At 47.8% G+C, this 25,149-nt stretch overlaps 1 protein-coding gene across 2 annotated transcripts in view; it reads right to left on the reverse strand.

Annotated features, from left to right (window-relative positions):
* Positions 1–1,072: 1,072 nt before the first annotated feature.
* LOC108934546 (ankyrin repeat and BTB/POZ domain-containing protein 2-like) overlaps positions 1,073–25,149 on the reverse strand; it is a 34,376-nt gene continuing 10,299 nt past the window's right edge. The window contains exons 1-17 of one of the 2 annotated variants that reach the window (XM_029256200.1): positions 23,428–23,684; positions 16,004–16,153; positions 12,588–12,795; positions 8,715–8,867; positions 7,836–8,001; positions 7,628–7,717; positions 7,068–7,169; positions 6,201–6,297; positions 5,612–5,747; positions 5,085–5,341; positions 4,169–4,347; positions 3,860–3,965; positions 3,568–3,670; positions 3,335–3,425; positions 3,150–3,218; positions 2,015–2,128; positions 1,073–1,801 (exon numbers count right to left, since the gene is read on the reverse strand). In XM_029256200.1, the coding sequence (XP_029112033.1) occupies positions 1,598–1,801; positions 2,015–2,128; positions 3,150–3,218; positions 3,335–3,425; positions 3,568–3,670; positions 3,860–3,965; positions 4,169–4,347; positions 5,085–5,341; positions 5,612–5,747; positions 6,201–6,297; positions 7,068–7,169; positions 7,628–7,717; positions 7,836–8,001; positions 8,715–8,867; positions 12,588–12,795; positions 16,004–16,153; positions 23,428–23,467 (2,265 nt within the window). In that variant the 5' untranslated portion in view covers positions 23,468–23,684 and the 3' untranslated portion in view covers positions 1,073–1,597. Of the gene's footprint in view, positions 1,802–2,014; positions 2,129–3,149; positions 3,219–3,334; positions 3,426–3,567; positions 3,671–3,859; positions 3,966–4,168; positions 4,348–5,084; positions 5,342–5,611; positions 5,748–6,200; positions 6,298–7,067; positions 7,170–7,627; positions 7,718–7,835; positions 8,002–8,714; positions 8,868–12,587; positions 12,796–16,003; positions 16,154–23,427; positions 23,685–25,149 lie in introns of those variants that run through there. The other variant, XM_029256199.1, reaches the window with a different exon arrangement.

Genomic DNA, 25,149 nt, shown 5'->3' on the forward strand with positions numbered 1-25,149 from the left:
TATAATATTGTTAAATATTATACCAAATTGGTGGTTCAAAAATGAGAGAAACCAGACGAAAATGCAAAATGGAAATAAAAGGCAACAAAATTTCAAGCTGAAATGAGAAATTAAGTTTCCTGAACACATCACTTTGGAAGGAATCAGTGTAAATCTAAAAGACAGGACATTGGCGACATCTGCTGGCCAAGGAGGTGAATGTCAGTTTCATTGGTATCCAAGACCCAAATAGTTCACTTAGAAAAAGCGACATTTATTTAAGTTGACATTTTTAGGAAACCCAATAAATAAACTAGAAAATCCTCAGATATTTTAGACTTTAGGTCACTGTTCAAGTGATTGATTTGGATACTTTTACATGTCACCTGAATCAGCAATAAGATCCATGTGAACTTCACTAGTTGAAGTAGTCCATTCATACTGCTGTATTAGCATTAACAGTTTTAGTGTGGAGGGAAAAATCAATTTGTATTTCAGACATGTATACATTGTGTTATTTACAAAGAACTAAACCCAATAAAAAAAAATGAAAAATACAGTAGTTAGTGTATTACATATAATTATTTCCATATTATTTTGACAGAAAACAATAAATAAGCAAAAATATGTAATTCAGCAAAAAATCTGAGCAATGTTATTGAAGTGTCAAACTTCCGTATTGATATTGGTCATTTAAATTCACATTAGTAAAAATCAAGTGAAATAATAAGGATGATACTAGTAAAGATAGAAGATGTAGATTTTCTTTGATTTGAGGGGGAAAAAAAAAAAAAAAATCTCCAAATATCAGTAGAAATTACAGAGCTGAAACCTTCACAAAGCAATGAAATGTGTTTTTTCTTCAGTAAAACTTGGGGGGGGGGGGGGGGTGGATCCATTACTACAAATATATATAACAAAATTAATTCTAGTCAGTGACTGCTTCAGATCATATACTGTTTTGCAAGAGGAAATTTATTCTATAGTACTGCATTTTTGTTTTGGCTCGGAGTTCCAATTTGCTGTGGCTGAAGTATTCGATAACAAAACAAATCCGTACTGTTTTTTTTGGTTTAAAAAAAAAAAAAAAAAAAAAAAAAAAAAAATTGATCCATCTGAACAACATATATTAATTACATTAAATATAATAAATCTAAAAAGTTTTATTGGCTTTGTGAAATGAGCACTAATATAAATACAAAATCCAGCACAGAAGTGTAGACTGTTTTGTCATTTTGTAATACCAAGATAAAATATATATACTGTATATTGCAGAAAGTCGCTCCATAATTTGCACTGTGTTTCCAGCACTGATTACCTGGTGTATGATGTAAGCTAAACGATAAACCGAACCGAGGCAGCGAGACAGAGCGGCACCGGCCGCACCACTAGAGGGGAGCCTTTATCAGTTTTACAAACCATCTCCATCTCCTAGTCCCTTGTGTCAGAGCGTCATTCTCTTTCTGCAGTGGGTGCACTGTGCTCTGCACCTTTGCCGGTGGACGTCACCGGGGCCACAAGAACGGTAGCGTTCCCTCGGTTCCGTCCACACCGTCAAATCCACGCGACTCCCTGTCGCAGCAAGCACTCTCCTTCTTCTGAAACCCCCCCCCTCCCCTCATCCTGTGAAGGCAGCGTAGAGAGAGCGCATTCTCTCCACCAGGGTGACCTCCAGCGCCCCCAGCAAAGATTCCCTCCTGGCCGCCCGGGAGCCCCCGGAGCCCAGGAGCAGCCTGCAGAAGGCCTCTTGCTCCAGCAGCACCCCCAAGTTGCGCAGGAAGAACTTCTCGCAGAACTCAGCCAGCTCGCAAGCTCCGTGAGTCTGTAGAAGTCAGAATAACACACGCACTCGTGACACATGTGCAACAAACCTATTTTATTTATCATTAATAGAATTATTGGGATGTATTTATAGTATTAGTAATTATAATGATATTACTGCAAAGGGAAATAACAAACAACCAAAAACAAGAAAAAACATGTGAAGCATCATAATTTATCCCTCTGACACTCCCAGTGCACTAAATGTTCCTACCTTCGCAGTCTTGTAGATGCTCACAGCATTTTCCAGGTCTATACTTTCGGCGCAGACGACTTCACAGTGCCGCTGCAGCGCCCCCAGCCGGAATAAGTTGGCCACCGATAGCAGCTGGAGAAACCCAAAGAACCACCGGGGGTTAACTGCCACGAGCCTGAAAGCCTCACACTCTTGCACAAACTCACATCTTACCGCTGAAACACGAGTTTTCACAGAGTCACCCTGAAAGAACCAGGATTCAAGGAACAGTCAGCAGAACGGCGAAAAGCTGCAGGTTCGAACGCCAGCGAAGAGGCACAAAACCTGAACGGCTCCAGTAAACTGCTACGTCGTATAAATGAATAATGCGGTAGAATAAACGCCTTGATTATACGCAGAGATCGGGACAGAGGCGGCCGCGCAAGACCTATATAAGGGGAGCAAACGCACTCTAAATGTGGCCGTTCCAAGTAGCACATCCACCGACGCCTCACCTTGTAAACACAATTCGGACCAAAAGTCTGCTCACAAGTCCTTGTTTATAACTCCCTTAGTCCATTTCCTCCAATTCGCAATCAATACACGGTGAATATTATTGACACCCATTATGGATGCCCATGTTGAATAGGTTCTGTAAAAGTTTCACATATAACTATAACAGAAATATTTTCTAAGACTATTTTTATTAGAGTTGAGCTACATTGAGACTTTAAAATGAAAACCTTAATCTGATTTTTAAAAAGAGCGGAAATAAAAACACATCGGTATCCATTAATTCGTATTCACTGATGAATGTTTGCCGATTCTAATAAACGTGCAACATTCATCATCTTGGTACTGATCAACAATTGCGGAAATGAGTCCAATTCCTATAGCTCCGCTGGCTTATTCTGTTTGAGTGCACTTTACTGCCACCTATTGGCTGGATGGGTAAAGACAAGTTGCCCATGCTGTGTGAGGGGCAGAGATTTTAGAAAATACTGCAGCTAAGCGGGGAAAAAAAAAAACTGAACTGGAACTTTAAAACAGGAACTGCTAAACGTATATTTAAAACGTCATGATGAGACCATTCATAATAGGAGGAACTCATCGATATGCAAAACACGGATATTCCTCAACACCGTGCATTCTGTGACAGAGGCACCATTCTCACCTCCAGCACGTCGGGCACATTCGCTCTGACAGACTCCCGGCCACCGCTGTACAAGTACCTCATCATCATCTGCAAGAAAAGGAGGAGAGGGGTTTTTAGGACGGATATCCAAAGCCGAAGTCCGTTAATCGAGGTTACACACAGTTGCTGTTCTTAATGACAAAAAGTCTTTCTTCAGCGGTTACCTGGAATATGTCGTACTTTATGTCGCTGATCTCGATGGTCCTGCAGCCCGAGGCGGTGTCCGACCTGCAGGATCCCAGGAGAGACCGGAACCTGAGGACGGGACGGGCCCGCACGATCAGGCGTGGCAAGAGGGAGGTTGTCGAGCGAACAGCAGACAAATGAACGAAACTGGATTTAAAAGGCAACGAATTAATGAGCCGACGGACTAACTAGGAGCCGAAAATCAGCCCACCTGTCCGAGGCTGTGATCAGCAGGACCCCGTGGGCGTAGAAGGGCTTCCCCTCCACGAGGAAGGTGACGTCCGACATCTCCTTGTTGTTCAGGAACTGGGGGTCTGCGGAGGCGGGAAGAGAAGCTACAGGACCCTCCAGAACGGTGCGAGTCGACAGCAAAGCGCCGCGCCCGCCCCGCGCCTGCCCCGAGACAGCAACTCAGCAAAAACACGGTGAACAAACTGCACATCCAGACAGCGTGCAAACTACGCATGTGCTCGGCACCTGCGCTGCGTAAAATAAACGAGTACCGAGCTGCGATGACAGGTTGGCCTTCAGTTCTGGAATTCCGGGTAGGGGAGCCGAGCCGTAACAGTGGCTGAAGATGGAGCCCAGCTGCTGGTTTATAGCGTCGTTCTACAGGAAGGCGAGCAGAGCAGAGCGGAGGTCAGCTATGAATAGCAACCAGAAAAAAAAGACGCTCTCCCAGCATATGGCAGGCTGAAGTGCACTGCGAGTTCACGCTCCAGAGCGGATAAATCACGACAGATTCCCAGAAACCAAAGGAAAAGATCAAGACGTAGAAACTCGCAGCTGGAGCGACGCCTGCATTCGGGCACCTTGCTGGTCCGCAGGATGGTGAACATGAGCGGCAGCCCGAGGCGGAGCAGCTCCTCGGAGTACTGCTCCTCCCGAATGGTGGTGAAGTCCTTCAGGAGGGACAGGGTGACCTCGGCCCTGGACTGCTGATGTGCGCTGCGCAGGGACTCCAGCCACACGTGGAGCTCCCAGGGCACCCCTGTGACAGGCAGAGAAGTTCTTCCTCACCCTTCTCATCGCTGAGAGAGAGAAACCCACGAGCTCATGGGCAGGAACTACATGCAGATGCTGGTTGGGGGCTCAGCGATAGGAACGGGTCTAAGTAGATGTGTTTGACCAGTTCCCTTGTCCTCGCCTGTCTCTGTCGGCTTCCTGTAGCTGAACACGTCAAGTTCAACGCTCCGGTTAAGCCATGCAAGATGGTCAAAAGCTAGGCATCCTCATACCTACAGGACCTAACCACTCCATACCCCGATGGTAGAGAGATGTGCTCCTCCTACTGTGGCTTTTTGGTGTTCCAACTCACAACAGGTCCCAAATTCAAGGTCCAATCCGTCACTGTTTTGGCTTCAATCCCTCCCTCCCTCAGAGCTGCTGAATCCCTCCCAGGATTCAAGTGGGGTCTCGAAATGCATCTCTTTCAGGACATTTTCTACCCTGATCTGACAGCTTTTGTTTACATGTCTGTTATTTAACTCTTTGGTAGTAAATTCTATAGGCAGTTACTTGAGTGAGGCGTATCAGGGAAATGGTGACATCATACAAACTGCTCTTTAATAATCATGCGCCTGTGTCAAAAGTCCTTTGTTGCGCAATGCACTGTTTACTCTGAGTTGCACAAGTGTCTGCTAAATGAATAATTGTATATGTATCAATATATCAGACTCACAAAAGTGTGTTGTATGAGTGTAGAGTATCTAGGCCGCTGGGACACACCTAGTGCTCGCAGCTCCATGGTGACATCCAGGTAGCCGTGCTCGGCGCTGTGGTAGGCCGCTTCCTGCAGGGCTTTCAAACGTGTTTTGCAGAGCCGGGGAACCTCAGCAGGAGCCAAAGCGCCGGGGCTCGGCGGAGTCGACCGCTCGGACCCTCCTCCTTCCCGGCCCTCCACCCCCTCGGCCAGGATCTCCTCCAGGGAGAGGACGTCGTCCTTCGCCCGCTGCGGCTGGGTCAGCAGCTTCCTCAGCACGTTCCTGAGGGACGGCGATAGAAAGGACATCAGGTGACGATGGAAGACACGCTCTCACACACACGCTGCGCTCAGGTGCGTGAACATCTCAGAGCAGACGGACAGCGCGTTCTGCCCTGAACCGGATCTCATGCGTACGCTCATTCGGCACACGCACCGGGCACTGGAGAGCAGGACAGTCAGCCTAAGAATGGATATCCAGTCATTACAATAACCAGTGATTAAAGCGTGATACGTGCCATTGTGAGTCAGAGGAAGTAGGCGGTGCCCGTACCTGTGTCCGTGAGCTGCGGCCTGACTGAAGCAGTTCATCTCCTCGTGAAGGGATGATGTCAGGACATCTCCGCCCCGGGGCTTCAGCATGGGATCAGCACCGCGAGCCAGCAGAAGACTAACCATCTCGTAATTCCCTAGAGGAGGACGTGCACTTAGGGTTGGGGTAGCGTGCGCACGCATACGTGCGTGCGTGTGTCCAAGCCACGCTCCCCCTCGCCCCACCAGCAGCAGTGTACCGTGTGCACGTTGTAGCCCCGGATCAGCGATATCACCGGGGTGGTGTGCGAGGCTCATTGCAAACCCTACTGAGAAGTGTCCCCCCTACCCTTCAAATGATCCACCCAAGGGCTGCAATGTTCTTGCTGATATAAGACTAACAAATTCCCAAGAACGACTTACCAGACCAGTTTAAGGTAGGAAACCGTGGAGAAAAAAAATATTAGTGCCGATTTCAAAAGAATTGCTTGCGACAAGTCGCAGCTTGAGTGTGGCGTGTTGAGCCAAGCCTCCTTGTGGAATGTCATCCAGCTGCTGGCAGGGTAAGTGTCACGGACGGGCAGCGCCAGGGCCCCGGGCGCCGTACCCACCTGCTGCCGAGGAGAGCTGCAGCGGGGTCTCGGCGGAGCAGCCCTGGCCGTTCTGCATGGGCGCACCCTCCACGTGGGCCCCGGCATCCAGGAGAAGCTGAAGGCGAAAGAGGGGCCACAGTGAGACAGGACACAGCGTGTCATTATTCACCTGACGCGGGACAAGGTGGGACAGGTGTCTGCTGGCACGTACTGCACATAGTCAGCAGGAGAGCCAGCTGGCAGGTTCTCTCCAAATGATCACAGGACAAGGTTGGACAGGCCTTTATTTCATCATGCGACAGAGGACGCAGGGACAAATTCTCCACCCAAAAAGCTCCAGAATTACAGCAAGCAGTTGAAAAATACACCTCTTCGTCCATGATTAGCAAAACATGCCCACTGCAGGGTAGTAGTGGTCTGGAGCCTATCCCGGAAGTACATGACATGAGGCAGGATACACTCTATGCACTCCCTCGGACATACACACGCTAAGGGCAATTTAGAGGGAGCAGTTCACCCGAAACTCGTGTCTTTGGACTGTGGGAGGAAACCAGAGCAACCAGAGGAAAACCACACAGACACAGGGACATCACGCAGACTCCACACAGACCGAACCAAATTCGCAACCACGTCTGAGCCCAGAGCCCAGGGGATGTGAAGCATCAGCACCACTTGTTGTGCCACCATGCCACCCTTGAGAAACGCAGCAGTAATTTAAAGAAGCAAATGTGGGATTTTATTCCACGGAGAGAGCACATGGAACGAAAGAGCAAAAGGGAAATGACCGATATCTGCCGAAAACGGAGGCGCCACCCAAACTCCTCCACGACACGCTGCCGTTTGGAGAAGGTTCCAGAGCAGCTGTACCACGCTGCCGCAGCTCACCTGCACCACGGAGATATGCCCGTGCAGCACGGCGAAGGTGAGGGCGACGCAGTGGCGCGAGCTGGGATGAACTGACGGGTGTCTGGGTGAGCAGCCAGGAACCTGCAGGAGGACACAAAGTGATTTGACAGCAGAAGCACAGACATGAACATGTAACCCCTTCTAAACAATAACACCACCCTTGTTTAAAGGTTGACTCATTTAGCTGATCCAACGTGACTTGACGCCTTATCTATTTAGACAGCTGAGTCACTTTTACTGGGTAGGTAATTTACTCCAAGGTACTGCAACAGGAGACGGGACTCAAAATGTGGAACCTTGGACCAAAGGCGGCAGCTCTAACCACTACGCCACCTGCTGCCCCACGAACAGTTGGCGTTTAAGAGAAATCTGAAGACGGTTAAACATAAATTATCCAACATCAGTACTGTTACACCCTGACTGTCCTAACTAACATTTTGAAAAATCAAGTTTAGTCCTCAGATTCTTTGGCAAAGAACATACAAACCCAACTATCCGACAGGGCACGAACTCAAAAAAGGCTTGAGCAGATCATTTACCGCCACATCTAGGTTTGCCCCGGCATCGATTAACATCTGCACCAAGGCTTCGTCCCCTGCAGAGCAGGCGTACATCAATGGAGTCATGCCCTGTGGACGAAGAGAAAGGAAGGAGTTCGCTGAATGAGTCCGTCCAACATCGTGATTCTAGAGTTTCTACTTCACCAGGATTTGAAGGCCCTGAGTGCGGTCACCTCGGGACCCGTACCTGATCGTCCATAGTATCCACGCCATCGGAGCCCAGCAGCTCGATGGCCTGGCCCACGAGGTCCGTCCGACCGCAGCTGAGCATGCGGAACCCCAGGTCCAGCTGGAACTTGTCCACGGCGGCCTTGGCTTCCAACTGCCTGAAGGAGCTGAAGCAACACTCGGGCCTACGAGAGACAAGGCGGCGACATTTGGGTCATCTCCAAGGCTTCCATGGAAGGGAAGAGCAGGCGGTTGTGAAATGATGGAAGTACACGTGCAGCCCGTACGACTTAGCCGTTACGATACGTAGCAGCACAACATGCAGAGCTGCGGAGGTGAGCAAAAGCGCAACGTGAGAAGAAAATACTTTACTCAAGGACACTACAGTAGGAGGCAGGATTCCGACTTAGGACTTACAAATCAGGAGGGGGCAACTCTAACCACTAAACTACCTGCCGCCCCAGAATCTACGAAGTAAAGGTAAAAACACAGTGTGTGACAGAACCGCTTTGGCTATAATTGTGCTCGGATCAATCCTTCACAGAGCCACTCCTGCAATGTAACGTAAATGTTTATATGTATCTCGAGGAAGAAAAAAAAAAAGACGACTAGGAAGGTGATTAGGAATCGGCGATATTCCGGTAAAGTTTTATGCAGCTACTTGTGCGATGAATGTCGGTTCATATGGTGAAGGAAACTAACCGTACTTAAGAGTCACACATCTACAGCTATGTCTCTTTCCACTAATGTAATGAACACATTGTATTTCCTATGAGATGTACGTCGCTTTGGAGAAAAGCGTCTGCTAAACGAATAAATGTCAATGTATACCTTACGGTACAGAAATACGGAAGTAAGAGCAATCGGTCTGCGGAGAGCAAAGAGCGCGTTCCCTCACTTCAGCTGTCGGGGCTCACAGTCCAGGCCGGGCAGGAGCAGTCTAGCCGTCTGGCGGACGTCATCGCCGTCCACCAAGCGACTACGGCGGTGCTCGGCGTGAACGATGGCCACCCGCATCCACTCCATCAGAGGCGGGAGGAGCAGAAAGGGCCTATCGTGGGGGGGAAAAGAAGGACCGTGGAACGTTGCTTAGGTTTCACACTCACTCATTTGAACATCAGCAATGTGGAACATTTCCAAAATTACAATGTTTCCTTTAAAAGAGGCTTTGCTTCAGTTTATGGATATCCTGCATTTGCTATATATTTTAGGACCAGTTATGCTGCATAATGCTACATTTGCACCTGATTTCCCTACACAAGAGTCATTATTATCAACCATAATTTATCTGACCGATGTATCCAAGGCTACTTGAATCATTTGGTTTGTATGCCGATGTACTTGCGATGATTTACCATTTCATTCACCTGCATAATTTGTACTGCGTCAGTTCGGGGTAAGTTAGGGCACTAACCACTACGCCACCTAATGCCCTGAGGTTGTTGACTGCTGATAACACAGAACTCAGCAAGTGACACAAAAAGGAAGAGGGTGTCTAGCGGGTGTCACGTGTGCGTTCAAAAATTCCCTCTATGTATTACTGCAGACGTTCATGAATATGAATTACCTCCACACCCTTCAGCTGGCCGAATGTCACGCTGAGATTTTTTAAAACGCGTTTACGGCGAGTACCTGCCACCTAATCTTAACACTTCACTCTCGGCACGGAAAGAACGTAGAGTGTAAAAAAAATTCGGTCCAGGCGAACAGAAGCGGTCACTAGTTCAGAAATGACGATACTGTCCCTCCCGGCCGACGTCCCCCAAGGGGAAGACCAACGAAGGCGCCTTGGAATAAACCTTAAAGAGGAACTTAAGGCTGTTTTACTGTAATTCCTCAGCAGTGAAACTGTGCATGGGTGCTTTCTCTGGGGGTGTAGGAAAGAAGCCAGTTTTACATTCCGCTGCAAGACCGCAGTGGGCAGACCTTGTCTTCAACCTCCACTTGAGATCCTGGATGGGTGATCCGGGCAGTTAAAGCTCGTAACTGTAAGCATACGCAGCAATGCACGTAATGAGGTTGACCTTTAGGTTGTGGCACCCAAAGTGCAGGTAAATCCAGGGTAACTCACACTGGGGAGTGTTGTTAACAACCGCCCTTCTTTCTGACACCCCCCGTGAATGTAGGGCAAAACGCATCCACTATGTCAACGATGGGGATTAGAGGCTTAGCTAAGAACTCATAATGTGTTGTTAATCTACGGCGGCACAGCAGCGTACGAACACGTTTCCAGCAAAGAGCTGAAGGTGTTACAGAGCAGGTTAGCGGGATCTGACTTCCGAAAAGGGCTAATCATCACGTCTTCTGCCGTCACCGACCACTACCCGTCTCGGCACACTTACGCAAGCAGAGGAGGACAGCCTCGTTCCTTTCTGCCCGCATGAACTTCATTTTTTCCTCTCTTTGTTAGTTAACGGGGTATTTTATTAATCTCATACAGTACACAGGATATGACCAGGTTAAACAGCACAATCAGGTATAAGCACTACCAACCAAACATGTAACATCAAATACACACGAGAAGAAACAAACAAACACCAGGACACATTTACATTACATTTATTCATTTAGCTGACGCTTTTCTCCAAGGCAGCTTACAATGTTAAGGTTACAATTATTTACTCATTTATACAGCTGGGTAATTTTTACTGGAGCAATTCAGGGTAAGTACCTTGCTCAAGGGTACTACAGCCGGAGGTGAGGCTCGAACCTGCGACCTTTGGGTCCAAAGGCAGTAGCTCTACCCACTGTGCTATTATTAAAAAAAAAAAAAAAAAAAAAAGTGCCATAAGCTGCTGGTACATAATGCAGGCACCTTGAGCGAATAAAATTTGAACCGCTTTTAATTATTGACATTTTAATTTTTAAAATTAATTATCTATCATACACACACACACACACACATACAGGGTGACGGGGAGCCAGAGCCTAACCTGTAACACAGGGCAGAAGGCTGGAGGGGGAGGGGACAGACCCAGGACGGGACTCCAGGCCGCCGCAAGGCACCACAAGCAGGACTTGAACCCGAAACCCACCAGAGAGTAGGACCCAGTTCAACCCACTGCGCCACTGCGCCACCGCACCCCCCCCGTTTATCTATTATATTTTTTTATTATCCATCTATTATTTATACATTATCTATTATTGAATTTTTTTTATTTAATCATTTTAATCAATTTATTTGTAATGTAGCTGGTAGTTCATTAAACCGCTGGGGGCATTTGTGCTCCACCTGTGACAAACCTCACACACACACACACACACACACACACACACGTACGTACGTCACCGCAAGGCTATATACAGTATTCCGCTGTTCCTTTCGAAACTGTCATTTCTGGAAAATTGTTGATTTGCCTGTAACTGTGACACCGCATTTCTCCTCTCCATACAGTCATTTGCAGACAATCTCTTAACAAAGGGCTGCAGTATCATCGCACTTTCAGTAACCGGACAGAGTTTCGCCCGCCGCTCCTACGCTCAGCTGTGTGCGGCAACCCCTACGCGAGTGAGAGGAAGACGACGCATAAAAAGACGTACTTTCAAAGTGACACGTATAAGCTCATAATAATAATAAAGATATAAATAGCAGGCATCCTGCTGACAGCTGAGAACAGAACTCATTTCACACCAATTATATGAAGAAGGTAATGGTTTCATTAATAACGACACTCATTTCTCACCCTGCTATACTGCCTTTCTCAGATAAGTCGCTCTGTTTGTAAGCTCTTATCCCCATAACACTTTTTTCCCCCCGCAGAAATCTCATTAGGCAGAGGGTTACCTATTTTACAGAGGCAAATATTGCAAAAAAAAAAAAAAAAAGCCAATTACTGTATTGTTCTTTTACGTTCTTCCCCTTTTATAAAAAAAACGAAAGGACCTTTTGAAGAAAACTGTAGGTACATCTATTTTGCAGGGCGATACTGCATTTTTTCTACAGAAATAACAAGGCATTTATTGTCACCTCCAGCAACTACTGTTTTATTCACTCTCGTAACGTAAGTAGAGCATGCTGAAAAACACCAAAATAATGAAACTGTTACTCATTATTACATCAGTAAAACAGCTAAGATGAAGGGTGGGATGTTATATAATAGAGTAATTATTACATCAGAATTGAATAATAAATAAATCTATTTAAAAATGAGGTAAAATGCTTAAAAATAACTTTAAACATTTATAATTTTGTGGTTCCGACTGATAGCAATGTCTATTGCAAGGCCGTTAAAAACTAGCGATGCTTAATAAACATCAGTGACATATTCTGTCGTGTTTTATGGGGGGGAAAAAAAAAAATCCCTTTTGTATTTTGTTTTATTCTCACGGTGCAAATTATCACTTCATATTGGCTTTGATAACAGGCACCCCTTATATTTAGCAGAATAACATTAACTGAATACAATAACATAGCATAAATAAGATTAAATGTTATTGCAAATGTTAATAAAATAAATAACATTAACTATAGGGCATGTGAGGGGGGTGCAGTGGCGCAGTGGGTTGGACCAGGTCCTGCTCTCTAGTGGGTCTGGGGTTCGAGTCCCGCTTGGGGTGCCTTGCGATGGACTGGCGTCCCGTCCTGGGTGTGTCCCCTCCCCCTCCGGCCTTACGCCCTGTGTTACCGGGTAGGCTCCAGTTCCCCGTGACCCCGTATGGAACAAGCGGTTCTGAAAGTGTGTGTGTGTGTGTGTGTGTGTGTGTGTGTGTGTGTATAGGGCATGTGTTAAGGAAAGAGAATACTCCTTCAGGGAGCGCAGGTGAGCTCTACCTCTCCTTGCTGAGGGCCATCCTGGGCGGGTCCAGGTTCGGGTTCTCCATGGACTCCATCTGCGGGCACCTCAGGAAGTAGTACAGCGTGTGCAGAGCGTCCGGGGACCAGGATACGGGCTGCTGGTGCGCATGGCGACTGGGGCTCGCGGCGGGGCAGGTGGAGCTCAGGCGCTGCATGTGACGCATGGCCCTCGACACCAGGTCACCTGCGGGGCCCAAACACACCCGCACGTTCGGGTCAACAGTCCTCCGGGACCACGCGGGATCTTGAACCCATTCCTTGCAACATTTAATTAATTTAGTCATTTATTTATTTATCACATTGGAAACAGTCTAGGTTTCACCCAGCCTTCCACCGCTGTAGACAAACCTAAAAAGGAAAGCTCATCTTACTCATGCTGCAAAAATGCTCCCATATGGAGGTGCCATTAGCCGGCGAGAGACAACTGTTTGGAAAATCATCGGCATGGGAAATTTTCTGCTAGGGCTGCAGGAGAGAGGATGGGGACAGGCGGCCTGAGCCGCTGGCCTCTTCGCCGGAGACATCCGACACCCGTCCCACGAACGCCACAGCCGCCGCTACGCGCTCATGTCCCAAGGCGCCTCGCCGACCACGTGCCTCTGCAATTCCTGCTCGAAGATAAATCCCCCGGAGAACTAACAAGTCGCGGAGATCCCCGCTTTGTTGGACTTCATTCCGGCTCTCTGCGAGTTCAGCTTTGCCGCGGCCGAGCTGGCTCCGCCGGTGTCTTGTATATTCCACCTTACATTCATCGCAGATTTTTGCTGGATTAAACACTCAACATTCCTTTACAGTATTAGGTGCTGAGAGATCATTGGCAATTAGAGGGGCGCAGTTACAGTACGTTCCCGGTACGCATGGTTACAACAATATTTACCAGAGGAACACAGACGTTCTGTGTCGAATCACCACCGTGACCCGAAGTCACGCCTTCACGAGATCTTACGATTCATTACGATGATTTTTTTTCCACTCTGTAGGTCGAGCGGTACGCTCAAAAAAATCTGAAGCAAAGAAAGCGGTTTTGATCCTCCACTCAGCAGCAGAGAGCCTCGCTCCACCCCGCAGCTGTGATCCTCAACAACAAACCGGGACGGCTTACGGAGAAGGAAAGGAGTGTACGAAATGCACGGCAAGAGCGTCGGGAGCCGAAGGACCGGATAGCGTCAGCCTCGTTCCCAGATGTCTTTCTTGATACTTCTCACTAAAGGCGACGACTTCACGATGAAATTCAGTCTGGAGAATTTTAAGCGGTAATTCGGGGGATGGTGACATCGGAAAAAACAGCTGACCGGGGGGAGGCCAGTTGAGGGAGACCACCCTACCCCATGTGCTCTGACTAATTCCCATCGCTGCTTTGCGTGGGTCTCCTCCCGTCCAACCAGTGGTAACCACCTCAAGGGAAATGGGAAATTCCACCTCCAGTCTCTATCATCTTTGTATTGTTCATCATCACATGACTTCATATTCATGTGAAGGACCATGAGGCACCTTTACCAGTAAACAACCTCTTTTTTTTTTTCCTCCCCTTTACCTCCTTACATCATGACAACCTGTCCTCTTCCTGTTTAGTCTCATCTAGGCAGACACCACTTTTGCACTTGGAGGTTGAATATTGCATGAATTTTGCACTTTATATGAGGGAGCTGGAATCTTAAATCGGTCCTTATGTAGTTTATGCCACGAGTCTCACTGTGGCAGGGAAAAAGCTGTTATAAAACCGCGTTTTGTGTGAGATTATACTGTCCGCTCTGCTGTGCCTCAGATTGTAAACTGACTTTTTGTACCTGAAGAAAAGCTGAGCTGGGCGATGTATATCGCAAATGATTTTCTGGGCTTTTTTCTTACAGCGTTGTGTATAAATGTTATCCACAGATGGAAGATCAGTCCCAATGATCCTCTCTGCTGTCTTCACCACTCTCTGTAGAGCCTTCCTCTCCACCTGGGTGGTGTTGCCATACCAGAAAGTAATAGCAGTAGTGAGGATGCTCTCCACGAGACCTCTATAGACTTGCGTGAGGGGACGAAGGCTCACTCCAGCCTTTCTGAGCAGTCTGATGAAATAAGGCCGTTTCTGAGCCTTTTTCACTACGGCAGCAGTATTTTCAGTCCAGCTCAGGTTCGTTGTCACCCGAAGCCCCAAAAACTTGTGACTGTCAACCCTCTCCACCTCAGTCCCCCCGATGATGAGAGACTGCAGAGGGGAAGATTTCTTCCTGAAGTCTATGATTAACTCCCTCGTCTTGTCTACATTGAGGACGAGGTCCTTCTCCTCACCACAGACCAGAATGCTGCTGACCGAGGCCCTGTACCCTGACTCGTCCTCGCCCTTAATGAGACCCAGGACGGTCGTGTCGTCGGCGTACTTGATGACGACCGTGTCGTCCTGGGTAGAGTCGCAGTCATAAGTGTACAAAGTAAAGAGTTTCGGGCTGAGACAACAGCCCTGCGGTGATCCTGTGCCGACCGTGAGCTCGCCAGAGACCCTTCTTCCCATCCTCACCACCTGCGGTCTGTCTGTGAGGAAATCCAGAATCCAGCTGCAGGTGGCAGTCTGGACCCCAAGGTCAGTCAGCTTGGTGGTCAGCTTTCCTGACCGAATGGTGTTAAAAGCAGAACTATAGTCCAGGAAAAGCATCCTGACATATGTTCTGCTACGGTCCAGGTGTTATAGAGGTCGATGGAGGGCCAAGGCGGTAATAATAATAATAATATGTGCAATAACAACATGTGCAATAACCATTGGAGCATTAATATTATTATTAACATTAACCATTAGCCTGTTAATATTAACAGTATTATTGTAGTCTTTACTGTGTATTTCACTGTATATGGGATATTTTACTGTGTACTTTGTGTGTATTTTGCATTTTATTCTTGCCCCCCCCCCTCCTTAAAGTATTTGTTCCCTTTTTAAGGGTATTTCCTCCTTTTTTAGTATTTACCTTCTCTGTTACTGTAGTAATTTTATTTATTGTATTATTGTAGCTTTATTTATTGAAGTTTTAGTGTATTTATTGTGTACATGTTGCTTATACGTTTGACTCTTTCAGCATCGCACAAGAATTCCTATGTGCCCGGACCATGCGTACGTGTACAGATGGCCAATAAAGTTCTATTCTATTCTATTCTATTCTTCAAACTGTCCAAATCATCAGTATTTTTCCTCACATAAGGAAACGTAAGCCGTAATATATACCGTACATATAAATATGACATTTCCATGGTTTTACGTTTGATTTTCAGTGGAATTTCCCTCTAGTTAGTTAGACTGAAACCAAAAAAACCAAGTCTTCTCTGATTATTAGTCAGGCAGGAGAGAAGGAGAAGTGAAATCGGAGAGGCGCTCAGATCGACGACCCCGTGCCCCAGGGCTGAGCACAGCCACTTACTGAGCTCGGAGATGCTGCCCACGCAGGTGGCCAGCAGAGACTGCTCCAGGGTGCGCAGCTCCAGGTGGGCGTAGGCGTCACCTTGGCTCTCTGTGCCGCCATGTTGATCGCCCGCATAGGAACTGAAGTGGGCCGGCAGGGACAGGACACCTACAGGGACAGGGACACACAAGGAGAAGCCTGCACTGTGAGTGGCCCTCTCAACTCTCAACCCAACCAAGAGGGTAAGTTAAGAACTATCGGCGCTGAAGTAGGGCAAGCTAAGGTCCATGAGCACAACCAAGAGTGCAAGTTTTGAAACCATTATTCAGATCGCAGCAGTCAAGTCAACAGGGCAGGTTAAGATCCATCAATACAACCACAAGGGCAAGTTTAGAACCATTAGTCCAAGCAAGAGAGAAAGTCGGGACCCAAGAGTGCAATCAACAGGGCGGGTTCAGAATGGTCAACAAAGCAAGCTAAGAACCATCAGCTCAACCAACAGGGGAAGTGAAAGCCATCAACCTCACCAATATGGCAAGTTAAGATCCATCAGTACAACCGCAAGGGCGAGCTCAGAACCAGTCGTTACGATTCAAACCCATCCACCCCTTCAACCCAATAACAACATTTACTGCTGGTGATTATTTTGTTTGCGCTCCACAGATCGGTGACATCTACACTCAGTTTCCCACAGATACATTAGGGTGTTTGTGCTTTTGGAAAATCTGTGGTAAGAAAAGCAAAACGTGTGACGTAAATAACCATTTAGCGCAAACCACATTATCGGATGTTATGTACTATGCCAGCAGGCCGACCGGTGATGCCAAGAGCCTCCTTCGTGGGAGGTTTCATCCGACCTGCGTGACGGCTTTGTCCACAGCAACGCCCCCTTTCTATGCAAGGGTTCCCCTACAGAGCATCTGGCTACAATTACACCACAACTGGGTTCAACGGAGCTGGCGCGCAGATCGCTCCCCATCAAGGGGTAGTTTTCTGATCTTAAGTGCGATTTATTGAAGCATCTGCCCTCGTTTAGACTCAAAGAACATCTGTATAATTCAGCGAACACACATTATCACTGCGCAGCTCCCTGCCATTGCAGTAATGGTTTAAAACACACTTTAGGAAAAGTACGTGAACAAGGTAAAGTTCTTAAAAAAAAAAAAAAATACGGGCAAAGCATGAATACATTGTATAGTACCACAAAACTGCAGAAGGGTGGAACATATTAAGTAAAAATCACTTACTGTATTGCCTGTGACCAAGCACTGGATGAGTCGTTATTGAACGAATGAACGAACGAACGAACACTTTTCTATTGTTTAAATCTCACCTCCCACTCGATCAGCATACTTGAATTAATAAAGTAAAAATTGCCTGGCTAAATAAATGTGTAAATCATTTTAAGCAGCTTAGCGCATAAACCTGATTCATTAAGTCGCTTTAAGGAAAAGCACCAGATACTTGAAAAAATATTCAAATATTTGTTTTGTCAAATGTAGAAAACTTTGTTCTATTTGTTTTTCATAAACGAATAAACACACAAAGCCGTACCAAACGCAAAACGCCACATTAGGGCCGTACGAAGCCAAACAAATAAAACCGTTGTAAAGCGGGTCATGCACCTCTGAGATTTCTCGAAAATCTCGGGTTGTGCTCCCCCCCGCCTCTTTCCACCCCTCAGCCCACAGTGAACAGTTTCCACCTTCAAGTTTTGGCTTCTGTTCCCGTTCCTGTAAAACCCTTTCATTTCCACACAAACATCCCGCTAAGCTCCTTACCGCTGGGCCATGTGCAAGATGTCTGTGCCGAGTACAGGATTAAGCAACGGTGACCCGGTAGTAATAAGTCGCAATGATCCCGTTCGACCTCTCGAAAGCCGGCCGAGGCCGGACACGGATGTTTGAACGCAACGCCAAATGGACCCGCTGATTTGTAAAGGGCGCTTTTTCACTACGTTTGCCAACAGGCTTTGATAAATGCCCTCCCCCCCCCCACCTTTCCCCCACTTGAGTCATGAGAAATCTTTAAAGTTGCCCACAAACCCACCCTCTCTACTGCACGCCGTGCAGACCACCCAGCCCTCGGCATGCTCCTCAAGGCCGTGAACTCATTTACGCATAGCGAGAAGCTCTGAGTGGGGTGGGGTCAAATCCCCTTTCACCAACTGACATCTGCAGCAGGGACTCATGGGAAATGTGCACTCACCGTTACCACTGACCCTCGTCATTAATGACCAGCGCACGACGACTTAACACGCTTACTGTTGCAACCGAGAGATGTCCCCCCCTTCCCAAAGTAACCGGATGCCTGAAATAACATAAGCATGATGTTAAAATGTTGAAGCAGTTGCACACGAAGCCAATTTATGAAGATGTTTTGGAGCGTACACAAAGCAGCGTTTTGATTTATGGATGGTGCTTTAAATGAAAGTGGCATCCAGCACTGATGCACAGCGTCTTTCGGGCTTCTTTGAGTGCGGTGCGCGAGGCCCGAAATTGAAAGCAGGCTGCAGTGATTAAAAACACATTGGCTGGTTGCTCTTCGCGGAGTTCCAGAGGTGGGCAGACAGAGCTTCCTGAGTAATTTGGCTTTACTGTTTCGATGGAAAACCCCAGTTCGGCTCCCGCTCGAGAAAACGGTTGTAATAAAGTGGGTCCGAGTCGCAGAAAACGACTGAACTCAAGAGTTTGCCATTAAATACAGATTTATTTTCATCGTATAGAGCGATGTGAGAAGATTTCACCGAGCTGTGAAAGACACGTACATTCAGTTTACCGCAGTCTCCATCTTCTACCTTTCCTCATATCAAATTGCTCTCCTGGAAAGTAAAGAATTAACGCCAAGTTCCTGGCACATATAACATAAGCTACGTGTAACTTTTAGCAGCACCTCCAACTGCTACTATTTTCCATTCCAGCTGCTTTCAAGCACTGGTTCAGAGAGGACCCGGGTTCGAATCCATATTCCTGCTGTCGTACCATGAATGAGGTACGTACCCTGAATTCACACCGAATCGCCCAGCTGTGTAAACGAGTAAATCACTAATCGGCTTAAGTGTGCAAACCTGACATTGGATGTTAGACTGGAAAAAACAGAGGGAATCAAACTAAAGAAGTCGTCAGCTTAATTACTTATTATTATTACTGCAGAGCGGGGGCGTGGTGGTGCAGCGGGTTTGGCCTGTGCCTGCCCTCTGGTGGGTCTGGGGTTCGAGTCCCACTTGGGGTGCCTTGTGATGGACTGGCGTCCCGCCCTGGGCGTGCCCCCTCCATCCTTGCGTCCAGTGTTGCCGGGTTAGGCTCCGGCTCGCGGCAACCCCACTAGGGACAAGCAGCTTCTGTCTGTGTGTGTGTGTGTGTGTGTGTGTGTGTGTGTGTGAGAACCAGCCTTGCACATTTTTTCCAGGATAGGCTCCTGACCATTCTGACCCAGATCTGGACAAGCGGTTAATGTGAGTAAGATAGTGAGTACTGTTATAATTATTGGCTGACACTTCTCTCCAAAGTGACATCCAATGTCAAATTGCACACTAAGAAACTTACACTGATTTACCCATTTCCCCGTTTCTCCACTGGGCTGATTTGTACCGCCTCAGTTCAGGGTTCCCCGTTTTGTATTCGGCTCTTCTGTACAAACGTGTAGCAGCCGTACAGTGAGATACAGCATATCCTGCACCGCCTGACCCACAAAGGGTAGAGAACCGCTAAATTCCAAAGGCTCATTTCCGCCTCCACTGATGGTCATTACAGTCGAACGAATGCCTTTTCATCTGCCAAGCTTTCCAAAATCGGCTCAGCCAGATTAATAACTTAAAAACTAACCCATTGAGAAGAACCCTTGTTACTAAAGCAGCAAACAATGATTTACCGAACTGAGTAATTTGGGGGAAGTACCTTAATGAGGTGTACTACAGCAGGAGGGAGGACTGAACCCAGAACCTCTACGAGCGGAGACCGTACCGTTAGTACCATTGCGCTACCTGTGGGTCACCCTAACCCGTCCTCATCGATATCATTATTCAGACACCTTTGTACACTTACAGCAACTTACAATGTTGTGTTTGTATGCTACACCACTTACAATTACATAGGCAGTTAAACAGCTGGGTAATTTTTTACTCTATCATTTCAGAGTAAGTACAGTACCTTGCTCATGGGTAATACGGGAGGGGCGGGGGGGGGGGGGGGACCTGGAACTTTCTAAGGGTAGGGTGACAGTCCTAATCACTACGTCACCTGCTGTCCCACTAACTATGTGACTGCCCGAGAAGTCTAACGAAACACACATAAACCATTAAAAACCATTTTTCTGATCTCAAAATCTTTTCTTTAAAAAAAAAAAAAAAAAAAAAAAAATACATCCTTCTAGCCAGTAAGGCCAAGGTCAGCGGTTTGCGTTTCGCTGAAAGAAAAACGGTGGGAAAAACTAAGTTCTGAGGTTAGCGGAGAAAAAAAACGGAATATTCAAGTAGTGGAGTCAGTGAAGTGCAATTGTGGAGCTAAAAGTGCAGAGCTATTTTTTTTAATAATTCATACTAAGATTGTCTTTCCTGGAAAACAAGAACAGCGAAAGCTGCAGCGAAGCAGCTGGGCGCGGAAAGGCTGGGAAAGACCACCACGACGTCACCGGCGGGGTCACGGGTCGTGTTTGGGTGGCCTCCGGGGGGCACCGGGAGGTACTTGGCTGAATCGGCGACGGACCACGTGGGTGCGACCCCTCCCATTCCCCACATACCCATCGGAGGAGCGGCCGCGCGGCCTCGCCCCTTCCCGCGTTCCACACGCAGCTGTCCCGTCCCACGGCTCCCAGAACCCGGACCCGCGTCATCGGTACCCGCGGCTCGACGGTTCGAGGCTGCCCGCGCCCCTCGGCTCCGCCCACCCCGCTCTGCTACGGGGGGGGGGGCTAACCCTGAATCTCATCTCATCATCTGAACCGCTTGTCCCATACGGGGTCGCGGGGAGCCGGATCCTAACCCGACAACACAGGGCGGAAGGCCGGCGGGGGAGGGGACACACCCAGGATGGGACGCCAGTCCATCGCAAGGCACCCCCCGTGGGACTTGAACCCCAGACCCACCGGAGAGCAGGACCCGGTCCAACCCACTGCACCACCGTGCCCCCCCAACCCTGATTCAACACAGTAAAAATTACCCAGCTGTACAAATGAGTAAATAACCATAAACAGCTTAGTGGGCAAAGCCGATACTGTAAGTTACCTTCTAATAGAGAACAGAAAGGTTTTTCATCACTTGGAACGTAGCAGTTAAGTATTAATAGATATCCTTCTGTCAGCTACACGTTCGCTGTATAAGGAAAAAGGGTTTCATAATAATTCCCAAAAGAATATTCCGCAGCGCTGCGACGCATGGCTGCATTCTCGATGCGTGTCCATATCTAGTGCGGAAACTGGCAGTTTTGACAAGATGCCCCGAAACGCTGCAACACAAATATTTACAGTTGCACGTATTCATTTATTAGACGCTTATCGCCAAAGTGACGTAGAGCTCCGAGTAAACAAAAGTGCGTCGCAGCAGCATACGGAGAGATACTGATCCAGATGACACAATTCTCGACACGCAATCAGCGCATCCAACAAGCATCGCACAAGTACCTGCGTATCGAGTGGGCACTATTTATTCTGAACGCATTTTGTAGCGCAAGTTCGTGGAGTAGATACGAGATCAGGAGAGAAGCGGGTCCGAATGAAACGTGACCCTCGACTCGAAAACTAAAGGGGATTCAGCAGTTCCGAGGGACGGGGGGGGGGCTCATTCCGCCACACTGGAGCCAAAACCTTCGAGATCTTTGAGGCCTTTGATTTCGGACCACCAAGCGGCGAGAAGCAGAGAAGCACAGCAGCCTGGCTGAGTACAGCGAGAGGTCAGTTCTTCTCCAAAGCCACAAAATATGTGGGAATGGCTGACACGCTTCCATTCGGACAACGTCTACTTCACTTTTCAAGAAAGATCCTTATTCACGGGTCCGCCGGCTGCCCCGCCCTTCGCAAAGTTCAAGGTTTCGGACCAGGGGTTTCCGTTTCCCCGAACAGTACCCTCCTCTCTGGGATCAGGCTCAGATACCGAAATAAAAAAACGTTCACGGACGAGGGCGACAAACAGTGGGCCTCTTGATATCCCCTCTCGGTAGCCATCGAAGAAAAATGGAATTTATGCGCTGAATATAAATCAGTTTTCACTGCATTAATTTGCCCTTCTCAAAGCACGCTCGGGCATTAGATTCGCAGAGTAACGGCATTGCATACTTTGCATTAGATATTTGGACGGTGACAGTAAGTCGGCTTTTTCTGCGGCACGTGGGGGGGGAATGCACGGAATAAATGGCGGCGCGCGGCCCTCCAGTCGAACGGCTGTTAAATTATGCTGCGAAACGCGATTATTTCACGAGCAAGCTAATTATAACACGAAGAGCACGGCGACGCGAGCCCTCCCTGACGCGCAGAAGGGGAAAACGCATTTTGAACGGGGAAGCGCACGCAAACAGGACTGCAGTAAATCAGCGAGAAGCGGAGGTCATCCGCGAGAGCTATTTCGCAGACGTCGGCACGCGAGCTTCGCCGCGGCCCCCAGGGACATGTGGAAATGATACGCACGGATCCATCCAGCACTGCTGTATGTTTTTTTTTTCCCCCTTTTTTAAAATATATAAAAATATATGTTGCTTTTTCTCTCTTTTTTTTTTTTTTTAATGACAAACCGCTTCATCTCTCCCATCTGTCCTTGGGTCAGATTGCCTGAACAGGCCGCTCATCCACGCGCTTGAGTCCCGGCAGCTGCCCGTGACACCGGTTCCTAAGCAAACACGGGCCCGTACGGAGCGTAACCGTAACCCGGCGGCCGCCAGCTCTCGCCGGGGCGCCCGCCTCCGCCACCGCCACCGCCACCCCAGCCCGCATCTAGCGGCCGCCGCGGCCCCTTCCCTCCTCCCGGTTTCCTCTCAAAAATACATCTGCTTTTGTGCCTCTGAAATCAGCTTCCGAGAGCACTTTCCTTGGGGACGTTCCCAAATAACTCGCAGCTCCATCCCGGGAGAAACTCCGAAAACGGCGAGGCGGTAAATTCCCCCGTTCTGCGCTTCAGGACACGCAGGATAAACACTCTTTCGCTGTGGGATGAAATAGATGGTGAAAAACATTTATTTTCATTGCGTGCGATCAACAATTAAGGGGCTTAAGGGAAAGTCTCGTCCTTCCTGGCTGCCACTGATGGATCTGGTCTCGCTTCTAGAGCCGGAAGCATTTTTAGATTCCAAATAATTACCTCCGCGGGCCTCGTCTCATCTCCGAAAATATTTCCGAAAGCCCGTAAATCCTTTTTTCCTATACTTTTCCAAACGTCGTGATGGGATTTTCTGGTTATTCTATTTGGGAGAAAGCAGGTCGCTTCTCCAATTCGCACGGGTCTAATGACTGGACCATACCTGGGTGGGACAACGTATGTTCATCCTGACTTTTATGCATTCATCAGCATTATTTGCTGCTTTCTTCCCTCCGTCCGTGATGATGGCGTAAAGCCAGAGTGCAAAAACACTGTTGGTCATGCACTGCTTAAATTAAGTGGATAAAACAATAGCGGGCAGCAGGTGGCGTAGTGGTTAGAGCCACTACTTTGAGGCTGAGAGTCCTGGGTTGGAATCCCTGCTCTTGTTGTGGCACCTTTGATCGAGGTACTTGCCCTGAATTGAGAGAGACTCTGAAATACCCCCAGGGGGTGCGGTGGGTTGGACCGGGGTCCTGCTCTCCGGTGGGTCTGGGGTTCGAGTCCCGCTTGGGGTGCCTTGCGACGGACTGGCGTCCCGTCCTGGGTGTGTCCCCTCCCCCTCCGGCCTTACGCCCTGAGTTGCCGGGTTAGGCTCCGGTTCCCCGCGACCCCGTCTGGGACAAGCGGTTCTGAAAATGTGTGTGTGTGCGAAATACCCCACTGAGTAAATCGGAAAATTATTTTAAGTGGCTTAGTACATGAACATAACATTTTAAGGTGGAGACAGAAGTCTGCAGAATAAATTATTATTATTAAATCAATACATAATGCAAATGACATTATTATTGATAATAATAAAACTAACTCAGCTACCTAATGCTGTTCTATAGCTGAAAAAGTTTAAAGCGCTTACTTAAATGAACAATATGCTGGGGGTAAATATATATGTATACGGCGCACATGAAAAATGCCGCTCTGCTGGAAACCGACTTATAAATGTTCCGTAATTGGAGCAAATTTAATTAAAAGCCACTTAAAAAAAGGCTGCGCAATTTCACGCTACAATTTGACACCGAACCAGATGGCGAGCCGCGATTAAGGCTCCTCGGCCGTCTGCGCGCAACAGTTGTCTAGGAGACTTCCTTTGTTAGCGGCCGACGCCGAGGGCCTTCCGGAACGTGCCGCCAGACGTGTCGCCAAATGCCTGAAGGACCTGAACGTCCCCGCAACCACCACCTCCGAGCACGGAGAGTACCGTCCTACAACATTCGTACCTGGAAGATCAATCGGAGCAGATTTTACGCGAAATCCGAGGCTTCGCGGCGAGTCCCGAATGGTGACGTTTTCCAACAATCCCTTCAAGTATGTTAATAACTCACTAAATTATCACCGTTATTTTACGGTGGAAAAGCTGAATGACGATAAAAGAACATCAGATATGAAACACCGATGTGGATGTGAGCTGCGGTCTTGTTTGTATTTCCAGGTACTTTACTATGCAACATGATCCCCTCTCGCACCCTCTGCCCACCTCCTCTCAACCTCACTGTTTATAGAAGCACAGCCTTGCTAAGTGACACCAGGGTAAACATTAATGTAAGATGCAACAGTGTACATTGCCCGTGACCTCAATCTGACACTGAGAAACAGACGTTTCACCGCAGGGGCGTCCAACTTTTTTCTTTTTTGCCGAGGGCCACAATCATTACTGCAAACTGGTCTGAGGGCCACATGTGTAAAAGTCATAGGAAGGGGCAAGTGACAATCTTAAATATCTAAAATGAAAAAAAATAATCTGTTTCTTCGTATTTTATTTAGGTGTGTGTTTTTTTTTTTTTCCCCCCTTTTCCAAGTGTTTGCATCCGACTATAACTATATTCCGAAGCGAATTAATACAATTTGCTGCAGGCAACGTATCTACTAATCATTCTGCTTTCATTCA

Source organism: Scleropages formosus, chromosome 11, assembly GCF_900964775.1.
Source record: "Scleropages formosus chromosome 11, fSclFor1.1, whole genome shotgun sequence".
In the NCBI taxonomy this organism is placed as follows: Eukaryota; Metazoa; Chordata; class Actinopteri; order Osteoglossiformes; family Osteoglossidae; genus Scleropages; species Scleropages formosus.